Source organism: Caloenas nicobarica, chromosome Z (genome assembly GCF_036013445.1).
Source record: "Caloenas nicobarica isolate bCalNic1 chromosome Z, bCalNic1.hap1, whole genome shotgun sequence".
Classification (NCBI taxonomy): domain Eukaryota; kingdom Metazoa; phylum Chordata; class Aves; order Columbiformes; family Columbidae; genus Caloenas; species Caloenas nicobarica.
The window spans coordinates 18,487,124-18,507,975 of record NC_088284.1 but is presented as its reverse complement, the minus strand read 5'-3'; the positions used below and the strand labels follow the sequence as shown (position 1 = coordinate 18,507,975).

General features: G+C 40.3%; 3 protein-coding genes across 8 annotated transcripts in view; 2 read left to right on the top strand and 1 right to left on the bottom strand.

Moving 5' to 3' along the window:
• The window catches only part of TRIM23 (tripartite motif containing 23), a 31,254-nt gene extending 15,421 nt beyond the window's left edge, over nucleotides 1-15,833 (bottom strand). For 2 of the 3 annotated variants that reach the window (XM_065655655.1, XM_065655656.1), the window contains exons 1-7: nucleotides 15,655-15,833; nucleotides 14,629-14,791; nucleotides 5,185-5,306; nucleotides 4,026-4,304; nucleotides 3,225-3,407; nucleotides 2,486-2,701; nucleotides 1,282-1,416 (exon numbers count right to left, since the gene is read on the bottom strand). In XM_065655655.1, the coding sequence (XP_065511727.1) occupies nucleotides 1,282-1,416; nucleotides 2,486-2,701; nucleotides 3,225-3,407; nucleotides 4,026-4,304; nucleotides 5,185-5,306; nucleotides 14,629-14,791; nucleotides 15,655-15,759 (1,203 nt within the window). In that variant the 5' untranslated portion in view covers nucleotides 15,760-15,833. The other variant, XM_065655657.1, reaches the window with a different exon arrangement.
• A 495-nt stretch (nucleotides 15,834-16,328) lies between these two features.
• TRAPPC13 (trafficking protein particle complex subunit 13) overlaps nucleotides 16,329-20,852 on the top strand; it is a 27,464-nt gene continuing 22,940 nt past the window's right edge. For all 4 annotated transcript variants that reach the window (XM_065655661.1, XM_065655660.1, XM_065655659.1 and 1 more), the window contains exon 1: nucleotides 16,329-16,404. In XM_065655661.1, the coding sequence (XP_065511733.1) occupies nucleotides 16,359-16,404 (46 nt within the window). In that variant the 5' untranslated portion in view covers nucleotides 16,329-16,358. The remainder of the gene's footprint in view (nucleotides 16,405-20,852) is intronic.
• SHLD3 (shieldin complex subunit 3) lies at nucleotides 16,333-20,591 on the top strand. Its single transcript, XM_065655668.1, has 2 exons — nucleotides 16,333-16,404; nucleotides 19,219-20,591. Exon 2 carries the CDS (start codon nucleotides 19,333-19,335, stop codon nucleotides 20,101-20,103), a length of 771 nt encoding a protein of 256 aa, XP_065511740.1. The 5' UTR covers nucleotides 16,333-16,404; nucleotides 19,219-19,332; the 3' UTR covers nucleotides 20,104-20,591.

The following is a 20,852-nucleotide window of genomic DNA, read 5'->3' as shown; positions in this document are numbered from 1 at the left end:
TAGATTGTATTGATGAGGTTTAAATATGCCATGAATGGTATGTTACAAGGGGTGGAATGTCCTGGGTCATTGAGGGGAGCAACGAGAGGAAGTGGTCTGAGTCAGGTGACCACAATTTGACCAACTGGAGTATTCCATCACATTCACGACTGCCTGGATATAAAAGGTGGAGACCAGAAGGACACTCTCTCTTCTCTGCTGCTGGGTCTTCTGCTGCTTCGCTTCTGCTTCTTTTCTGCCATCCCTGCAAGCTGAGGCCTCATGACAGACTGAATCTAGTTCCGGTTGGCTGCAGGATCCTGCCGGAGTAGCTGCTGGGAATTGCAAGGCTGATTCTATAATATTTGTTCTGCTTTATTTTTCTCTATGTTTATTTAGTAGTGTTAGTAAAACATTTTCAAATTTTCCAACTCTCTTCTCTCTGTCCTTCTTTTCCTTTTCTCTCAAAAATCGCCTGTCCTTAGTGAAAAGGGGGAGGAGGGCGGCGGGGGGGAAGAGGGAAGGGGGAACAGGGTTAAGGAAAATACATCTGCCACAGTTTTTGATTGTCTCCCCGTGATCAAACCATGACATCAATACAGGTTAATTCAATGACCTTATGCCATTGCATTATAAAACTCCAAATAATTTAATCTCTTTCAAAGAACAGGTGCCATTGAAATGAAATTAAAGCAATAAAAAACCTACTTAGAAGATGGACTGTGTCTAAACTACCCACGAATACAAAGCAACTATAACATAAATTATCATTTCATGAATTGAAATAAATACATTATTTTTAATATTATAACCTGAAAGTTATAGTAGCATTATTACATTTAAAAATAGGTGTGCAATTTTCAGGAAATAAAACAATAAAAATTCTGCAGAAGTTATGCTGTTCTCATGAAAAAGCCAAAAAGATGGAAAAACAAGAGATAGATTCCTGGTCTGAGTTGAATGTACAACAAATCAGGGATGTTTTCAAAGAAAGGTGTTTCCAGAGCTCACAAATACTATCTCACATATTTAAAAGAAAGCAGGTAAGGTTCCAGCAAAGCTACTGATGCAGTCAAACAAAAGTTTCTCACACTAATTATAACAGCAGTGGTTTTGTTGCTCAAATACTTGATGGCATCATCATATGATAAGACACTCTGGCTCTCTAACTGATACTGAACTGCCTAAATTTGCTGCAATAAATACAGCATCATAATGAATATATATTATTCCTGCTTTCTTTTAGATTATAGTTCGGATTTCATAAAGTAGTTAGTTATATTTTAATGAGATTAGGAATACCTTTGTAAAAGTGACAGGTATGCTAGCATCCAGCTGTATGTGATCCGCAAGTTCTGTAAACTGCTGCTGCTGTTTCTGTAATGTCTCTAACAATCTTGTAATTTCCTGTTTGGCCAACACTACTCTGCAGTCATCCTAAACAGACAAAGAAAACGAAAGTATGCCTTTCCTTCAGTAAATTACTTAAAATAACTAAACAAATGTAAATATGATGGCTGGAAAGAAAGCGTTTTAAATAGAAATGCTCTAGTTAAAGAAACTCACATTTACAAAATAGATTTATTTAAAATTGCAATACAAATGGGAAGGCCTTGTCATTCTTCCTTAATACTAATAGATACCAAATAGTCCTGCAGTTTTAAAATCATTTTCTTTGATCTCTCTTAGTCCTGTACAGGAATAAGAATATAAATTATAAGAAACAGTAATGTTATATATCAAGACTATTTATATCATTCATATAGCATTTCAGCAGCTGGAGTAGAGCTGCTGCTTTGCGGCATACAGCAACACACTTAACACAGATTAATATACACACATTAAGGATGGGAACATTTGCATAGTTAAAAGTACACGTGACTAAGCAATCAGACACTCTAAGAAAAAATTTTAAAAGTAGAAATAACCTATTAATGAAGTGATTTCTCATATAGTTTACTGCTCACTACATACACTATTTACTTTTTGCTACTACTAAATTAAATGAATAATGGACCAACCGGATGATTTCATATAGCAAATTTCCTCACACATTTAGTATGTTGAGTTCACCATATTGCAAGTGCTACACAAAGTTATTTAGTCCTAAAATATTTTTTTCCTACCAGCCTCATATGACAACTACCTTCAAACATTTATACTGGTAACTGCAACTGTAAAATCCTTCCCACAAATCTTATTGTTTTTTTGCTTCATTTTCATCTCTCCTTCCCACTAACCTCACAAATAACCAGAAATTACTCCAGACAACAGAATCATGCCACAGGATTTCCAGCAACTGGAACACTTGATGCTTTCATACTGATTACCCTTATCTAATATGTCCTTGTAATTAATACTTCAATCTCATGTTATATCATTATTGTTTTAACATCGTAAAGGAAATATAAGCAAAGAGTACAACCTAATCTTTTCCTTTGTAACCTAAACTTAATTTGCAGTTCCACATATTCTGTTATATATTACAGCTCACTTGCCAACCTACCTGTTGTAAAGTCTTCTCACAATGAAGGCAAGCTGTTGAAACCTGTGACAAGAGGATCGTCATGTCTTCTTGCTGTTGCCTAAGCCAAATCAACTTCTCTCTCACGTGAGCGTCAACAACACTGAGAGCCATCTCCTCCTGACGACAAAGGGTTTCATGAAGATCCGAGAAGTAGGCTCGGACACATGAACGAGCATTCTCTGCAGTCCCTGGTACCTACAATGTTGCAGTCAGGAGATCCAGAGGATTAAATACACCAGTTAATTAAAGAAGAATATTTTTCATTTTATTCCAGTTTCTAACTTATGTTCACATCTGCTTGGCTATGTCACAGTTCAAGTCCTCACTATGCAGAAAGTCTTATCAGCCCTGAGAATAACATCCTCCAAGAAATTACTCCAATAATCAGGTGGCTTACCTGTATGTATACACACCTTACTAAAAATGACCAGGGAAAAAATCCTCAACAGTACCACAACACCTGAGAACAGATGCAATCTGTCACAGTACTTCAAAGCTGTACTAGCAGTTATACAACTTTCCCTACTCCCTTCTTATTTTTGAGTAGCCTAAAACCAGTGTAACAGACTACAAGTTCCCTTCTATCTGATCTCTTAAGCCTCAATATTGATTTGGTAGAGATAAGAAGTTAAGGCCTTGTCTTATAAAACCTGTGTATAGTTTTCAAAGAAATTCCTTATCTTGGTTATTCGAAAAAAAAAAAAAAAAGCAAGCATACGTGTTCAGTATGGGCCATTCCAACTCCATCTTCAACTATTTGTTCTCCTCCTTCTATATGCTGAACAATTCCAACTAGTTTTCTGGAATAATCTGAGATTTCTTCTGTGAAAGTCCTTATACAGTGGGCCATGTCTAAAATGGATGCACGAATCTGGTTTGCTTCTGGTTCCAAGACAGAATGCTATTAGTTAAAAGCAACATAAAGATTAGTCATAAATATCTTCCTTAATAATCTTTTCTATTTTACTACATATTTAATATATATGTGTGTATGTATATGTATATGTGCTAATGCATACGTATATATAGGAAAGGCAAGTAAAAATTTAAAACCATCTCACAATTTAAAATGCCATCAGGAGTAACAGGTTATGCTGAGACTAAGACAGGCATCTAGCAATTACACAAGTAAATACAAATTTGTCTGTTTACTATTATCAACTACAAAAAAAGACAGGTGGTTGGACTGCACCAGGTTGGGTGAACCTAGTGTTTGCATGATGAAAACAGCTTTCAGAACTGGTGACTCAATGCTGTGAGAAGTTCAGAAAAGCATCAGACAAAGGGATTGTCCATCTTAATATATAAATAACTTATTGTGGTCTTAGAAATAATGTTTTTTCTCTTGTAATGGCAGTTATCTAAAATTAAGGGATAGTGAAAGAACACTATGAAGTTACTCCTATAAAGACATATCAAGAATCTACTCTCCTTTCTTGATAATATTTCATACTTTAATTAGATAAATAATTATGCAAGCCACCCCACAGCATAACTAGAAACAGATTTTTGGCAATACCTTATGACCTTGATGCTTCCCATATTCTTTGCAGACACAACACATAAGCGGACTCGCCTGACAGCCCTCTTCTAAACAAACAAACTCAATAGCATGTACTTGGTGTTGGGAGCACATGGTCTTCTCATGAGGCTTATCAGCAAGAGGTACACGCCTGTGTTTCGCTAGTGTCTTTGTAGAATGAGTCAGCTGGGAACAGTCTGCACACAGGTGAGTGGCACAAACAGTGCAATATACAGATGCAATGTGGGCTTCATCTTCATCACAACGAATGATACTCTAACAACAACAACAAAAAAGATAAAACTGAAATTAACATTTAATCTCAACGACTGAGGAAAATCAGAATACCTGCCACCAATATAACCCTGGAAACGGACTTCTCTTAGAAGGTTACACGCTAGTAAAAATTTGGACTACTTTGAAAACTTGATTTTAAGGTCTCAATAAATTTTTAAAAAATAAAAGTCTGTTTCATTTACAGTCAATTCCAATAAATGATTCTAGAGATGTTCAGCGATTTTACAAATCCAAACTTCAGTGGAAGTTGTAAGGGTTTAGAGGCTAAAATAATTCAAGCTCCAGTCATTTCCTCCAAAGCAGCCATCAGAAAACAAAGAATTACAAAGTTACAGACAGACAAAACACCAATAGACAAATAGGCAGTTAGAACACTTATCTATTCCTAGAATGGCACTGCACGATACTTTTTGCATACCAGTTAATACTGAAATGATTAAAGCAGATAGTTTTGATAATGAAGTACTATCACATGATGTAGTGATATCAAATGACTATAAAAAGCAATTACTCTGGAAGAAGAGTTAAAGTCTTTAGGAAGAGTTTGAAAGTTTTAGAAAACTGCCCTTAAATCACTGTAAGTAAAATATCTAAATGAGTAACCTTTTCTAAAGAAATCTTTTAAAGCCTAAAAAAGGGGTAAAGTATGCATGCTTGGCAATACCTTTTTATTTTCTGCTTTAGTAGGTACATATTAGCATTTAATTATGAAGCAATTATTTGAAGCCTTAATGCTGCATACTGAAAGAAAATAACCGCATTATTAGTGAAATTACATTTGGCAAAGAAACGACTTTCACTTTTTTCTATCTAGAGATAATCTTAAACAAATGTAACAAACTTTTTTTTAATTCAGTACCTCTCCAGATAGACCAATGGCTTCTTCTGCCACCCCACACTGCCCAGCAGGTCCATTCTGCAACCGTTCCAGGAGCTCCAACAAAGCAAAATTCTTTTTCAAGCCCCAGACACCAGAATCTCCTATATTTGAGGAAGAGTTAAATGAAGGAGAGAAGAGGAAGAAAAAGCAAATACCATCATGAGAAGTTTCACAAACCACAGCGGAGATTCTGACAAATATTAAAACTACAGAGATATTAATTAGAGTAAGATACAACTACCACTTTTTCTATGTAATCTCACACTACCTTTCCATCGTCTTCCTTCCATTATGGAACTACTCAATATTTATGCAGATTTTCCCTACTCAAATGATGCCAATATTATTAAAAATTTACAAAAATCTCAGTGAGAACAGTTGTAAAATAATCTGCAATAGCTAACAACTAAAGACTACAAGGAACACACAAACTCTAATGTGTATCATAAAAACTAATATTTTGCATAACTACATACAGTGAACATTTCTACTGTACTAACAGAAGCTGTGAAGCATTCAAACTGACAAATCTCCTATTCCCCTGAATCAAAAGATGCAACACCTACTGCAGATCTTGGTCCGGTAAAAACCAGATTAAGAGTTAAAACAATACTCAGAAAGAAAGACCCACATACAAGGCTATTTGATATAGCAAAAAGAATATATTTCATACTCCCTAGAGCAAAGCTGAAGTCCATGTCTATTCTTGTAATATTCTAATTTTATAGAGGTTAACATGCAGCAACGTGAGAAGCAAAACCAGAATTTATTCCCAATGACAGCTGCTAAATGCTACATGCATGGGCCATGTTAATAATGAGAACCCTAGTGATTACTTTTTCATTAAAGTATCATCCCTTGACTTTTTCCAGCATCGTCATAAATGTAAAGACGTTTTCTCTGTTGCAAGGTAAAGGTGCCTCAAGAGATGAAGCATCATCTTCGAGCACTGAATCATTACTTTTTAGTATTACAGAATCACAGAAGGGTTGAGGTTGGAAGGGACCTCTGAAGATATATAAAAGAAAAAAACATATTTTAGTAGAATGCTGTCAGACATTCCTCAAATGAGATGTTTACCATTTTCAAGGACTGAGTGCACAGAATCTGAGGTTTTCCTCAGTATAAAACATCTAGAAAGTTATTTTTTATTAACTGCAATAGGCTGACTACCATCGCTGAATCACAACTACATACTTTTGGAAATTAGAAACAACCAATTACAGATGGACGATCTGATAATAGAGAGGTGTTTTTAATGGAGCCTAATGTTGAATTCACTATGAATTTCCAGAACAAGTGTCACTTCTGTGGGTAGGTTTGGGGTTTTTTTCCTTTTTCGAACAAGGCTGTTCATATATAGTATCAATATATGCCAGTTGCTAACAATTCCTAACTTGGAAAGGACAAATAAAGAAATGCATGAGCTCTTCCTCCACCCTCAATGCTATGATGAGCTCTTCTGTTGTTGTCATGGGGATTTTATTACAATGAGTTCACCAAAATTGGTAGAACATAGATATAGAAACCAATCCTCAGTAAACCTCCAAACATCCTGTTTTCCTAGCAGATATCACAGAGTTAACCCATGAACGCCTACAATCTTGTAACATTATTTTTACCAGCTCTTGAAATAACATATCTGAGAACAAAAACAAGCTCAAGAAATTACTTAATTATATCCAACATTACTGCTGAATACTAACAGAGCACTTCTTCAGTGCACTGAAAGGAAGGCAAGATGTGGACATTAGTTTCATCATATAACATTGCCCTTATCTCTTTGTCAGATGTCTACATCACTGTACAGAATCTACCAACTTCATTGAGCAGAATGATAGAAGGTACAACATTACCAGTAGTGCCCAGGGTAGTGACAGACATACACTTATGGAGCAAAGAAGGTGCCACACTGGAAATGCCACACTGTATTTAAACAGAATACGTAGGCCTGAAATTGACTCATCTATCTTAATGAGGGAACTTTTGAACTGTGTAAGACAAGAAAAGTTTGCTGCAATTACTTTTTGGAGCGTGGGACACCACTATCTGGACAAAACCGTACATGCATGCTGCTTCTGTAATTCAAATATTTGTTCTGCACTTCAAGCAAACATACCCGTCTACGAATATGAGCCAAACCTTCACTGAAGTTTTGCTATTCACTGTAAAAAACAAACAAACAAACCTCCTACAACTTACAGTTCTTTATTAAGTTCAAGTAACTGCTTTATTCAGTTTATGCTTTGCTTCATGCATGATCTGGACAACACGATTTTAGAAAACAATGCCACATCTGGAAAAAGGCTGGGCTGCCTCTCATAACCCAGACGCAAAGACTAGCAGAACAGCAACTGGAGTCCAAGGCTGGTTCCACATGATGCCTCAAAACTCTTGACATTTTCAGTCCTCACATCTGGTGTCTGACAGAAGTCTGCATCTGACAGGAACTCACAGAAAATGTATCCCACGCATTTTCCCAAAGAGAAAGACCAGGCTACTTCAGCTGTCCAGTTCTCCTGAGTGTTGTTTCATATCTCCTAAATTATGCTGCCCTGTGGTGGTCCAGTAGGCGTATGCCCTCTGAATCCTTCTGGAATTCAGATGCCATCCCACTGATTCTATACAGACATTATGTCTTCCTTCTTCAATTCCGAAATTTAACACACGATAGACTTCAGTGTATCATTAAAGTGCTGTTCCAAACAAACAGATATCAACTACTATGACTAGCAGGCAGTTATGAAGCAAAACAAAGTAGCCATCCCAAATACTCATGTTTCACATGAGTACAGGTGTACTTGGTACACACAACCAGAGAATAACTAGCATTTTCACGGTTTTAAGAACATGGATCTTCAGTTCCCACAGGAGTCTGGATTTGCAGCAGATAGAGTACACGCCGCTAGAAAGACTCTTTGCAGAGTTACAGAAACACTGTTCAAATATATTCACTGCATAAAAGGCAATGCTTTTATGAGCTAGATATGTTACAATATTGTTTTTAAAGAAGTGTACACAAAAGCAAAATAACAAAATACCAACCAAAACCAGATCTGCAAGCTCTTCTGTCTTCAGCTTTAGCTTGTTAAGAATTATCCTCTGTTTTGGTTTTGACTGGGACTGAGTTAATTTCTTCACGGTAGCTGGTATGGGGCTGTGTTTTGGATATATGACCAAAACAGTGATGACAACACACCTGTATTTTAGTTATTGCTGAGCAGTCCTTACACAGCATTGAGGCCTTCTTCTGTTTCTCACACTGCCCCATAGGCTAGGGATGCGCAAGAAGTTGGGAGGGGACACAGCTGGGACAGCTGACCCCAACTGATCAAAGGGATATTTTGTAGCAAATAACATCATGCTCAGCAATAAAAGCCAGGGTGAAGGAGGAAGCGGGGGGACTATTTGAAATGATGGCATTTGTCTTCCGAAGTAACAGTTACGGGCAATGGAGCCCTGCTTTCCTGGAGATGCTGAACACCTGCCCGCTGATGAGAAGTGGTGAATGAATCCCTTGTTTTGCTTCACTTGCATGCACGGCTTTTGTTTTACCTATTAAACTGTCATTACCTCAACCCACTTTTGCCCTTCCATTTCTCTCCTGTGTCCCACTGCAGGGGAGTAAGTAAGCAGCTGTGTGTAGCTGAGCTGTCCACCAGGGTTAAACCACAACATTCTCTTTTACTTCAAGAGCTATGAAACAAGAAACATGAGACTGGCTTTCAATCTTAAGGCTTCAAAACTTGCTTGAAATACATTCAAGTACTTTTACCACCTGACGTTTTTCCTGCAGTACTGTTTCAAAGAGCAGAGCTGCATTACACAGCTAGGCACAAATAAGTGGAAGACTGGAGTGCCCACATGCCAGCTGTTTTCCCATCAAGGGAAGCAGAACACTTAGTTTTGCAAGATGCATGCCACATCTAGGCAAAGCGAAGGCAACAATGCCTCTGAAGAGGGATATGAACAGGAATCAACATATCCACACTGTATACCTTACCATTTTGTACAGCTTCCAGTTTTGCTACATGAAACTTTCTTTCCTAGCCATTTTCCCCTACAGTTTAAATCACCAACCATAAAATTCTCAGTAGCTAAACTCCAAATAGAAATTATGCGCATCACGGGTAAAAGGCAGAGTTCAGAGAACAGGTAAATGGATGAATATTGTCCTCCTCTAGCTATAGATGGGAGCATATGTAAGCTATTCTCCCCTTCAACACCCTCAACTGGTACAAAACAACATCGACTATGTGGTTTAAAAAATGCTTACCAGTAAAAGACTATTCATTTGAGGGAATCTGCTGTTTCTGAAAATGGGCCTATCAAGGTATTGGTTAGTAACTTTGAAGTTAGGTATAAAACAAAGGCATGACAGTCTCTCTGCAGTTATCAGTTCCACGGTGGAAGCCTTCTCTGATACAGATAGCATTACCAAAACTCAGTCTAAGCTCAGTCCACTCAACAAAATAAATTGTGGACAGAAAATAAGTATTTTAACTTTGGTTTGCCACAGATCTTGAAGGAGTTTACAGATGTTATGTTCTGGTCCTCCACAATTACAGTTAACACCAGCACAGCTATCTGCCTTGACAAATTCTGACTTCAGCGCTTAGTTATTTTTTAGCTCCAGCACTCCTAGCAGGATCACAGTGTTTTTCTTAACACAGACCATGGAAGAGTCACCCCCTGTTACAAGACGAAGAAACACAGAGAGCAATATTCACCTTCAGAATCTAAATTATGCCAAACCAGTTTGTAAACGGAGTCTGGGTTTGCTGACATTGTATCTAGGCAGATTTCTAGATAGTAACTCCCAAACAGCAAAGGACAGAAAAGTGGCTAAAGGTTCTTTCCTACAGTGTTTAGAATAGCACTGTCCTGTAGCAAACTAACTGTGTACAACCTTCAGTTACTACAGTATACAAAATACCCACATTAACAACACACCAGTATAATGACTGCTGATACTAATGTGGACCTCGTATCTCCAGATAAGCCACTAATCCAGATAGCCATTAATAGCAGAGTATATGTGGATGTACACACACCAAAAGGAGAAATCTACTTATGAAACAGATTACAGAAAATTAGCCTTTAAGCAAATATTGTCTTAGCATTTAAGCAAATGTTGGAAAAGGCTGAGAGGAAAAAGCTGTTCAATCATTACAGAGTTTCTTAAAAAGGTATTTTCTTTCATAGGTTTTAACATGTTTATTATAAAAAACAAAGATGTACTCTCCTCAGTTTACATTCTTGTATCTGACTTTAATCAGGTCAGTTCTGTTCCATGTCTAACATGAAGAGAAAGCCAAGCCAGAAAAGTCAAAGCAGAACTAATTTATTGACATGCAATCAACAGAAAAGATCAGAAAAGATACCTCTGTAGATATTCTGCATTTATTTTCTAGTTCATAACTTAAAGCTGTCAGGAGAAACAAAGTTACATTGCTTTTACTTTTTTTAACTTTTTATAATATATTCTGAGATTTGCTAAAACATGTTGTACATTGTCAGTGCACTGTCAATCTTGGACAGAGATGGAAAAAAAGGCAAGGCTCACACATCAACTACTAATCTACTGAAGTAGCATTTATAACCAGTAAGCACCCCATAAAACATACGTTATCATGTCCCATTTCACTGGTATCTACCATAAAGTTCATGTACCTGAGAAAAAGCCACCTTGCTTTTTTCTACACTAAGCCTACTACAAAATTACTACATACTCAACATACACATTCTCGACACATCTAATAAAGTGTTTATATTTTAAAACACTAAAAGATGACTCATATAAATAGATCTCTTTAATCTCTTCAGCTCAAATTCTGCTTTGGTCACAAATGTAAAAGAGTCTAGTGATCTCATCCTTGTGCCTAAAAGGGATGTCTGTACCCATTACAAAACCACTACACAATCTGACTGTCTCAAAAGGAGAATAAGACACAAATAGCAGGAAGTGTGTCAGCCAAGAATGAAATAGTGACAGAGTGAAGATACTAAGACCAACTCCCGCCAACAATACAAATGTCATTTAGAAAAGCACGAGGCTTGTCTGCAAAAGGATTATAAATAAAGCAAGGAAAAAAAGAGCAAGCTTTGTCTAAATGTCTGAACAAAGTCAAGAGAATGTTACATTATAGCCACATTTTCTCACACAATGTTTTAAAGTTTTGTCTTAGCACTCAAACACTAGCAATAGAATATATAAATGTAAACAATTCCAATGGGATGGATTCCAGGAAGGATACGTGCTTACATCAGTTCAACAAGTTCTAATGACAGAAAATAGTTTCAACCCTGTAATGTGATGATGGTAGGAAGAGTTCACCCGAGCCATAAACTGTTAAAGGCTTCCTTAGCAGAGTTGCTCAGCCTAAGTCAAAAGTCAGAGCCTCCAAAGCTGTTACATAAGCACATCCTTCCCAACAGCTCCCTGGTCCACATATTAAAAAAAACAAACTCGCAAAACAAAACAAACAAACCAACCACTAATCTAACACAGAAGGAAAGAGAAAGCAGTTTGCAAGAAATGATCCAGCTTCTCTCCCAAATCAAGATACTTTAAGGAAAACGCTTTAAGAGGAGTCTCTTCTTCTACAAAGACCATTTTATAGATTTTCCCCTAAATACATTTCCCAGGTTAACATAATCTCCAGAATATATGGCTTCAAAATTCTGAAAATTGAAAAAGCTTTTCTGTTACATCTTTTTGGTTACAGAATGTTAACCTAGTTAAAGATAGCCACTAGACAGCTCACATGCCTTCAACATGTACATACTCATTTAAAATTATCCATTAGAAGATTAATCACAGACAACTTCATTAAAGAAGTCTCAAAAAAACCCTTCAAAAATCTATGTTTAGTCTACTCTGCCAAGTAATATGGTTTGGGCAGGCTTTAGTCCCACCAGTTCATTACCAAATACTATCTCTCATAGCAAGATTTTATGAACTATTAGAAGATTTTGATAAGCATGTAAACGGTGTGCTGTCAATTTTCACTTGCAGACTCCATATTCCCAGAAATCCTGATTGACAAAGTTCTTCTAATCCTACCTTCTCATACGGGTGTGTAAAAGAGACCGGCCGGTAAGTTTAAATCAAGCGTCCACTTCAGAACACAAAAAATATACAGATATATATAGATAGATAGATAGATCCCTGAGTATTTATTTTTAAAAGTTCCCAAGATTCCTTGGGAATACTTGGATGAGCATGGGATTATGTGAGTTAGTAACAAGAGCAAAGGAAAACAAGTCTATCTGCTGAACAGTATAGGTTAAATGACCAACTAAAAACATCTGTAAAATCCACAGTTACTGATTAAGGAACTTTGTTAAACACAGGCAGCTTTATGCCCTGATTATACAGCTTTTCTTTCAACAGTATGTTTTCTTGGCAGTGATCCTATAACCTAGATTTAGATACTGAACAGCTTCCTGAGACTACTTCATTAAATGGCAGAATAGCAATCACAGGAATGGGTGAAAATGGAGCTTGCTTTCTCACATGCCCTCAAATGGAAGGAAGGATGAGAAGTTACTTGGGTCTGGAGTTGCCATGTCTCCCTCACAGCTCCACTCCAACAGAAATAAAGCTCAGCAGACTTAACCTAACAGCAATAACTACCGGGTGATTAGAGCAAGATAACAAAAGCACAGACTCCTCCAAAAGGGGCCATGACAAGCTGCATTCCACAACCCCTCCCCATTTTGACATGCTGGAAGCAACAATAGTTCTTAAGACAATTCTTACAGACCTGGTAAGACGTAAAGTGGCTACAACCCTCTTCCAGCTCAAATCACCAGGCAGAACATTTTTATTCACAGAAGCATTTTTACTTTCAAGCTGTTTTGCTAAAATTTTCTACTTATTAGTTTTTTGAGCAACTGCTGGTCACAACATATCATGCCTCTTTCTAGTACTAGCCAGCAGGAAGCAAGTGTGTTACCCTAGACACAAAAGCTGAAGCTTTTCTTCCCTCTTCCTTTCTGTAGTAGCCTTACCAGCCAAATAACATTTCACTGTGTTTCACCAGAAGCTCCTCAGTATTATGTAAAATGAAAAAAATTAAATGTCTTTATGAAGCTTTATTTTTGTTGAATCTGAAACCCACAAAAAATATGATAGGATACTTTCAGATGCCTGGGGGGGGCAGGGGGACGGGGGAGAGCACAATAAAATCTTTGAGCCGACAAGTTCCCTATCATAATAAAAATGCTACTTTGACTTTACAATATACAAGAAGAGGTCTTGGACAGAAATGTTTCACAACGGCAGGATTTCTGCTTTAACATTCTCCCCCTTAAAAGTATACTTTAAAAATCTTGTGTAGCTATAAAGTCATAGATAAGAAGTAAAACTCATGACTCTTTTAACCACATCTTCTAAATCGGCAATCAGTCATGACGCTCAGACTAACCACCTCCCACCCCACTGAAAACAAACTCCTCTTTCATATGAGACTGCTGTTTCTCTTCCTGGCTCGTATCTCCATGAACGCATCCCACAGAGTGCCTTAATATTCGTCTCAGCTTGGTCTGCACTCTAGCAGATTCTCCTACTGCTAAGTAAATTCTTATTTGACCGAATCTGATATTTAAACATTTCTTTCGTGGATTACTATATTAAAGATCTCCTCTGAGGATTCTCCTCCTTCCAACAGCTTTTTTTACCCTGTGCTATTCAAAATGGCAGGAGCCAGTGCTATTAACAAGTTCTCAGCACAAATTCTTCCGATAACTTGTCTTCTCTGTAACCCTATGCTGAAAAGGTAATTCCTATTCTGAAGGAATTATAAGCATGTGTCACCTTTTGCCTAATAGAAACTCTCACTGTTGGACAAAAGCTGTATCTTATCCTTTTGTATACTGTCTGCAGACACTCCTACATCAGAGGAATTCCTGTTGATAGCCTGCCAGTATCAGTTATTGCATATACAGAATTACTTCACATTTTAAAAACCAAGTTTGTTACCACTGTTACTTCCCTCTGTATCACTTCATCATGAATCCAGACAAATCTGTTTGTCAAAGAAACTATTTATTTAATTGCATGTTTCATTTAGTATTTAGGACAAGAAGAAACTCATAACCATTCAGGAACCCTTAGACACTGATCTAAAATAGAGCAATCCCTTTGTAAATATAGGTGTACAAAAAGACTTCAAGGTATAAAGCTTGCAAACCCAGGTCCAAGACGATAAAGACAAGATCCCGACTTTCCTTTTCTGAGATATCTATTTCACTAGTGCTGAACAGTGCTATGAGCTTCTTGGAATGAAAAGGAACACTGAACATTCATTACTTGGAAATATTATCACCAAGTGGAGCATTAAGAACCTGTATCTAGAATTATCTTATAATATCCTTGGCTAAGTAGGTTTTAAGAACTTTAGCCTTACATTTTCTTACCTAGTTCAGTAACTTGTCGATCAAAAGGACAACGAACTGCTCTGCCATGAAGGGGAAGCCGGGTAAGACAGTCGTGGCAGACAGTATGGCCACACAAAAGCAGACGAGGAACTTTGTCACCTTGCAAAGAAAATACATCTTCACAGACTCCACACTCAAGAACCTATAATTTATGAAGAGACCATATTTGGTTTTGAACTGATAAAAAAGCAAAACTTCATACAGTAAGCCATACAGTTTATTTTACAGAAGTTCCTGCAATCATAGCGGATAGGCCAAGTCATTAATTTTGCTTCGTACACACAGATAATGATCATGAGAATGACATTTAAAGAGACATCAACAAAACATTTTAATTCTTCAGCATCCCACCTGATCACCACTAGTTCTTGCTCACTTCATTTACGCACTTTTACAAGAAACGCCCATCAGTCAAGCAGCACAACTAAGTAAGCAGAAACGTCCTTGCAGGGAAAGGAAAAGGGGAGGCAAGACCTTGCCAAAGCAGACTGGTAGCCGGTGGAGAAAGTTTCCATTCATAGCCGATGCGCATGAAAAGGTCAGTCATACCAAGTTAGCAATTTACAAAGCTACCAACAGATCATCGAGGTAGCAGGAACAATCAGTTGGGGACTCGAACGTCTTGAACCGCTAATAAAAGCAAAATGTATCGTCATTTAGGAGGGAAAAAAAAAAAAAAAATCCAAACGGCAATCCATTAGACAGCAGCCTCCAGGAGCCCATTCGTCCCGCTTCCCCCGAGACAGCTCGTCGCCGTGCGGCAGCCGCGCCTCCCCCCGTCACTCGCAGGCCTCCCGCCCCGAGGCACCCACGGCATCGCGGCTCCAGGCGGACGAGGCGGGGAACGGGCCTCCGAAGCGGACTCCTGGCCCGGCTTCAGGGGACGCCTCCTGTGCCCGGGACCCCGCGCTCCCCCTTCCTCCAGCCGGGGCACAGACGGCGCAGCCCCGGCCACCACAGCCTGCTCTGCCAGGACGGCGCGAAGGGCCGGGCAGCCTGTCTCACCTTCACTGCGGCACCAGCCGGGCCGCGGCCGCTGCCGGTGCCGGGCCCCCGGCTGCCGTCTGGCCCGGCACCAGCCCCGGCCTTGTTTACACCCAGGGCCGCCATCTTGGGGAGGGGGGAGCGCAGCGGCGACCAGCAGGAAGCAGCAGGGAGCCGGCAGGAAGCAGCAGGGAGCCGGCAGCCGCCCGCCCGCCCGCCCCGCCCCGCCGGCCCCGCCCCGCCCCGCCGGCCCCGCCCCGCCCCGCCGGCCCCGCCCCGCCCCGCCGGCCCCGCCCCCCCCGCCGGCTCCGCCCCGCCCCGCCGGCCCCGCCCCGCCCCGCCGGCTCATCCGCGGCGCGGCCTCCGCCTGTGGCTCGCACGGCAGAACTACGGTTCCCATCGCGCCGCACAGATATCCCCGGGGTTTCCGGAGCACCACACGTCCCGGCATGCACAGGAGGAGGCGGTGGCTCCTCGGAACGCCCGCGGGGTGCCCGCCGCCACGCCCGCCGCGGGGAGCGGGAGGCAGTGCCTTCTGGGGGCTGTAGTTTCTCCCGCCGCGACGGTGCCGTGACGGGGCCGCGTTGCATGCTGGGACAGCTGTTTCCGGGTTCGGCGGTGCGCAGCGGGCCCGGGCTTTGCGCCTAGGTTCATCCCGGCTGCGCTGGTCCACCACCGGCAGCGTTTTGGCCCGTCTGCCCTCCCGTAGGGTGAAGGTCGGCGCCATGGACGTGAACCAGCCCAAGCAGGAGCACTTGCTGGCTCTGAAAGGTACGGACAGCGCGGCCCGCGGGGCCCGCCGATGTCACTCGGTGTGACCCGGTGTCACCCGCCCTCTCGGGCCGCTGCTGCCGCGGCCCCTCCGCCCGCCGTGCCCTCGGCCCCCTCCTTGCCCTGGGGCCGGCCCTGCGGGGCGAGGCGGGCCGGGGAAGAGGCGGGGCGCTGCGGCCGGGCCTGGCGCCGCGGGCGGGAGGGGGGAGCCGAGGCGGCGGGGGCTCCGGGGCGCGATCCGAGCGTGAAACGTCGTGTCCGTTCCGGGGGCGAGGCCGCCTCTTCCCGCTGCTTGAGAAGGCGGCGGAGCGGGGAGCGGCCCGGCAGGAGCGCCCGGCGGGCGGGAGGTGCCCGAGGGAAAGCCCTGCCCCGCCCCGTGGGGCCATCGAAGCGGTTCGATCCCTTTGCGTTTTGCACAAGGCTTATAGCAGTTACAAGCAAATATTTTTTAAAAAATTTCCAGTTCCCTGCTGTCTTTTCGTTTGGTTGTTTTTTTCCCCCTTAAATGGTTTTTGCCCCTTTAACCTCCTGCTTAATGCATAACTACTGGGTTTGCAGCCTTGATTCACAAATCATGAAAACAAAAACGTGAATGTCTCTCACATACCTTGCAGAATTAATACAGAAATCAAAGAAGCTCTATCAAGAACTTGATCTTTTCTGCTGGCAGCTGCATACCAGTTAAAGTCAGCAACTGAAACACGGAAAAGCCTGGATCTTCTTTCACCTTGTTTCAGTCACCAGACATAATATTTGCTTTCTTTTTTTCTAACCATGCTCTTTATAAAATAAATGCTGCTAGTTAAGTAGCAGTAATGAAGAGTTGGTTATAACCTCAATTCTGCAAGCATTCTAAATCAGTGAGGCTGCTCAGGTGATAAAGTAGTGCAGGTATGTAGGTGGTTTCAGAGCCCATCTTCTGCCCATTTACTAGTTTTAAAACACTCCTAGAGAGAGTTTTTAATGGTCTCTGCATGTCACGATAAAAACTGTTAACCATAATTCAAAGATCAACAAGGCCTTTTTCGTATATGTACACGCGCACACACACACACACATAGAATAATAGCATGTCCTGAGTTGGAAGGGACCCACAAGGATCATTGGAGTCCAACTCCTGTCCCTGCATGTGACAACCCCACAGTTCACACCATGTGTCTGAGGGTGTTGTCCAGTCTCTTCTTGAACACTGTCAGGCTTGGGGCTGGGACACCTCCATGGGGAGCCTGTTCCAGTGTCCACCACCCTCTGGGTGAAGAACCTTTTCCTGATGTCCAACCTAAACCTCCCCTGGCACATCTTCCTGCCATTCCCTCGGGTTCTGTCATTGGTCACCAGAGAGAAGAGTTTGGCACCTGCCCCTCCTCCTCCCCTTGTGAGGAAGCTGTAGCTGTGGTGAGGTCTTCTCTTAGTCTCCTCTTCTCCAGGCTGAACAAACGCAGTGACTTCAGCCACTCCTCTTACGGCTTCCCCTCCAAACCCTTCACCAACTTCATAGCCCTCTTCTGGACACTCTCCAGTAGCTTTATGTCCTTTTAATCCTGTGTTGCCCAGACCTGCACCCAGTGCTCCAGGTGAGGCCGCACCAGTGCAGAGCAGAGCGGGACAATCCCCTCCCTGCCCGGCTGGCGATGCTGTGCTGGATGCACCCAGGACACGGTTGCCCTCTTGGCTGCCAGGGACACTGTTGGCTCATGTTCAACTTGCCGTTGACACACAAAGCCAAAATTCTGTGAATGTTAAACATCACCAGCTGACACTACAAATGCATTTTGAAAATAGTTAATTCAACGCAAAAAGTTTTTGATGGATCGTTTGTAAGAAACCAATAGGGCTTGTATTGAATTTGGTGGAGTGTCCAGGCTGTAGATTTTGCAAAAGAAGTGAGAAAGGTGTCAGGGTTTGTTTGCATTGTGACTATTTTAAACAAAATCTTGGCAGTGCAATGATTAAGCAATCCTAGATTTTATCGATTTTAATATTATTGTATATCACGGATCCCTTTCAGAGAACCTGAAATGATTGCAAACTTGTTAGAGGGGAAAAACAGGACAGCAAGAGAGTTCATGTTATGTTGTGTTATGTAGTAGTGTTTGTAGTTCTCCTTCCTCCCCCTCCCATTTAATAAAATCTTTGTATGAAAGAAAGCATTGATGTGTGAAAGTATAAAGTCTTTAAGTACTTAGCAAGTCCTTTAGTTGTTCTAAAAGTCTAATAAATTAAGAAATTATCAAGTCCTTAAGGACTAAAAGGATGGCTGCATGTATTGCTCAGAAGCTCTGAGACTAAAACTAAATGTGTAATTCTGATATGAGAACTTCAATTTGCCTATAGCACTTCTCTTTTAACTTGTGACTTTAAAAATTGCTGCGCTGGTCAGTACTATATCAGGAAGGGTTTTTGTAACATAAATGTTTTCTAGTTGCTTTATATGCCCTGGTTTAAAATGTTGAGGTGTAGGAGGAAAACACCGTTAAAAAGATAGATTTGTCTGGTAAGTTTAAGAAACTAGGCAGTAGTAACTATGTCTTTTAATGTGCATCACAACAATATAGCAAAAATAACGATGGATGGCAAGTAAGAGACGATGGATACTCCAGGGAGGGACATTGTTGAGTAAACTGCATGCATACGGGTAATGTTCAGTGTACTGAAATTACACTGGTAATGGTGGAATACGGTCACTTATGTTCAGCCTGGATAAAGTAGAATGTTCTAGCCTATTTTTACTACATGTTGCTTTTTTGTAAAATATCCTAGTCATGTTTTTCTTAATATGGTAGTATCTTATTTTTTATAACACTTCTGCTTTAGGTCCTGTTTTCTACTGATCTTTGCAGCACGGGGCAAGGAAATTCTTGTAAATAAGATGTTTCAGTCTATATTTGAGAATCCTAATCAAGAGGCTGTTCCTTTTCTTAAAAGTAAATGGATTCCTACTGTACAAGCATGGAAGTGGTCTTGCATTATCGACCACATCAGAGAGATCTAATGAAACTGCAGAAATTTGCAGAAGCAGCAGTGAAGGAGTTTCCCATTCGTCGTTTACCAAGATTTGCACCCTGGTTTCCAAATGATTTGTACAGACTTCCCCTCAAACCAAAAAAGCTGCCACCTGTTATTTCTCATGAGGAAGCGGAAGAATTGAAGCAACTTTCTACAGGTCCAGAATATGTTACAGGATCTCCTGATTATGACTGGACAAAAAATCTCTCTGAGTTTCAGTCTAACATGAAACATGAGCAGAATTTAATCCAAGCACAAACTGTTCACAGAATAATTAACTTGGAGAATCAAGAACAACCACCATCTAATGGAAAACAAAAGTTGAGAAGATCTTGGAGTGTCTCTGTTCCTAGCCCTAAGCTTAAAGAAAAGATTCTTCCTTTATCTCAAGAACTGCAAAATAATTTGGAAAGACTAAAACTACATGCATTTTATAGAGCAAAGTGGACAATTGAACAGTCTGTTTGTAATAATCAAAATTTGGAAGACATCTGGATAAAATTGAATAGACTCATCAAGCAGAATGAATTGCCATCTTGCAATGCTACTATCCAAAGATCTGTGGGACAGATATGGATTTTCTGTGATATATTATACTGTGAATATGTTAGAAATATCCTTAGGGAAAAGCTGAGCCTTACTGATAAAATGAATTTGCTTGTACATAAATTTGGAATTATATTTAGTTTGTAATGATAAGATAGAGTTTCATAATAAAATTGCTGTCTGAAGTACTAGAGTTTTTAAGCAGCTTAGAATATACCAACTTTAGAACTGATGAATTAACAAGCAGAAAACTAGGCAATATTACTTTGCTACAGTTTTTTAATAGTAATAATGCATTAATTTAAGTTTGTTTTGCCAGGAGACTTATGAATGATTGTATTAGGATTAGCAAGTTTCTGTTTGGCTTAGTAGTACATTTTATAGCTCTTCTCTACGTTGGTGTTCTGAAGGAAAAAAAATAAAATAAAAATTCCAGAGTATTAAGGCAGGCTGTGTCAGATAATAAAATTTATGCTTTCAGTCCAGCAAAGTACATCCTCACTGTGCTTCTTTGTTTGAAATTAGGAGAAAGAAAAATGTTTTATAGCGATTGTAACAACTCACTTTAAGGATCTGTAATTATTTTTGACACTTGAGACTTTTGAGTTTCGATTATTTCTTGGAAGTAGCGTGTGTGGGGTTTTTTTAACGAAGGCATAGCCCTCGCATGAAATACAGACTTACTTTCTATTGCATGTATAGGCTGTCTTAGTACCGTTATCAATATTTTCCCAGAAGTAATAATGAAAGTTTCAATGGAAGTTGTCAGCTGAAAAAGTGAACAACTTAGCATTTGCTGTTTTATGACATAGGTAGTAAGATTTCCTTTTTCCTGATATTGCTGGTCTTTTGTCTCTAATTATATCGGGGAACAAGAAAACACTAACTTCCAGCTA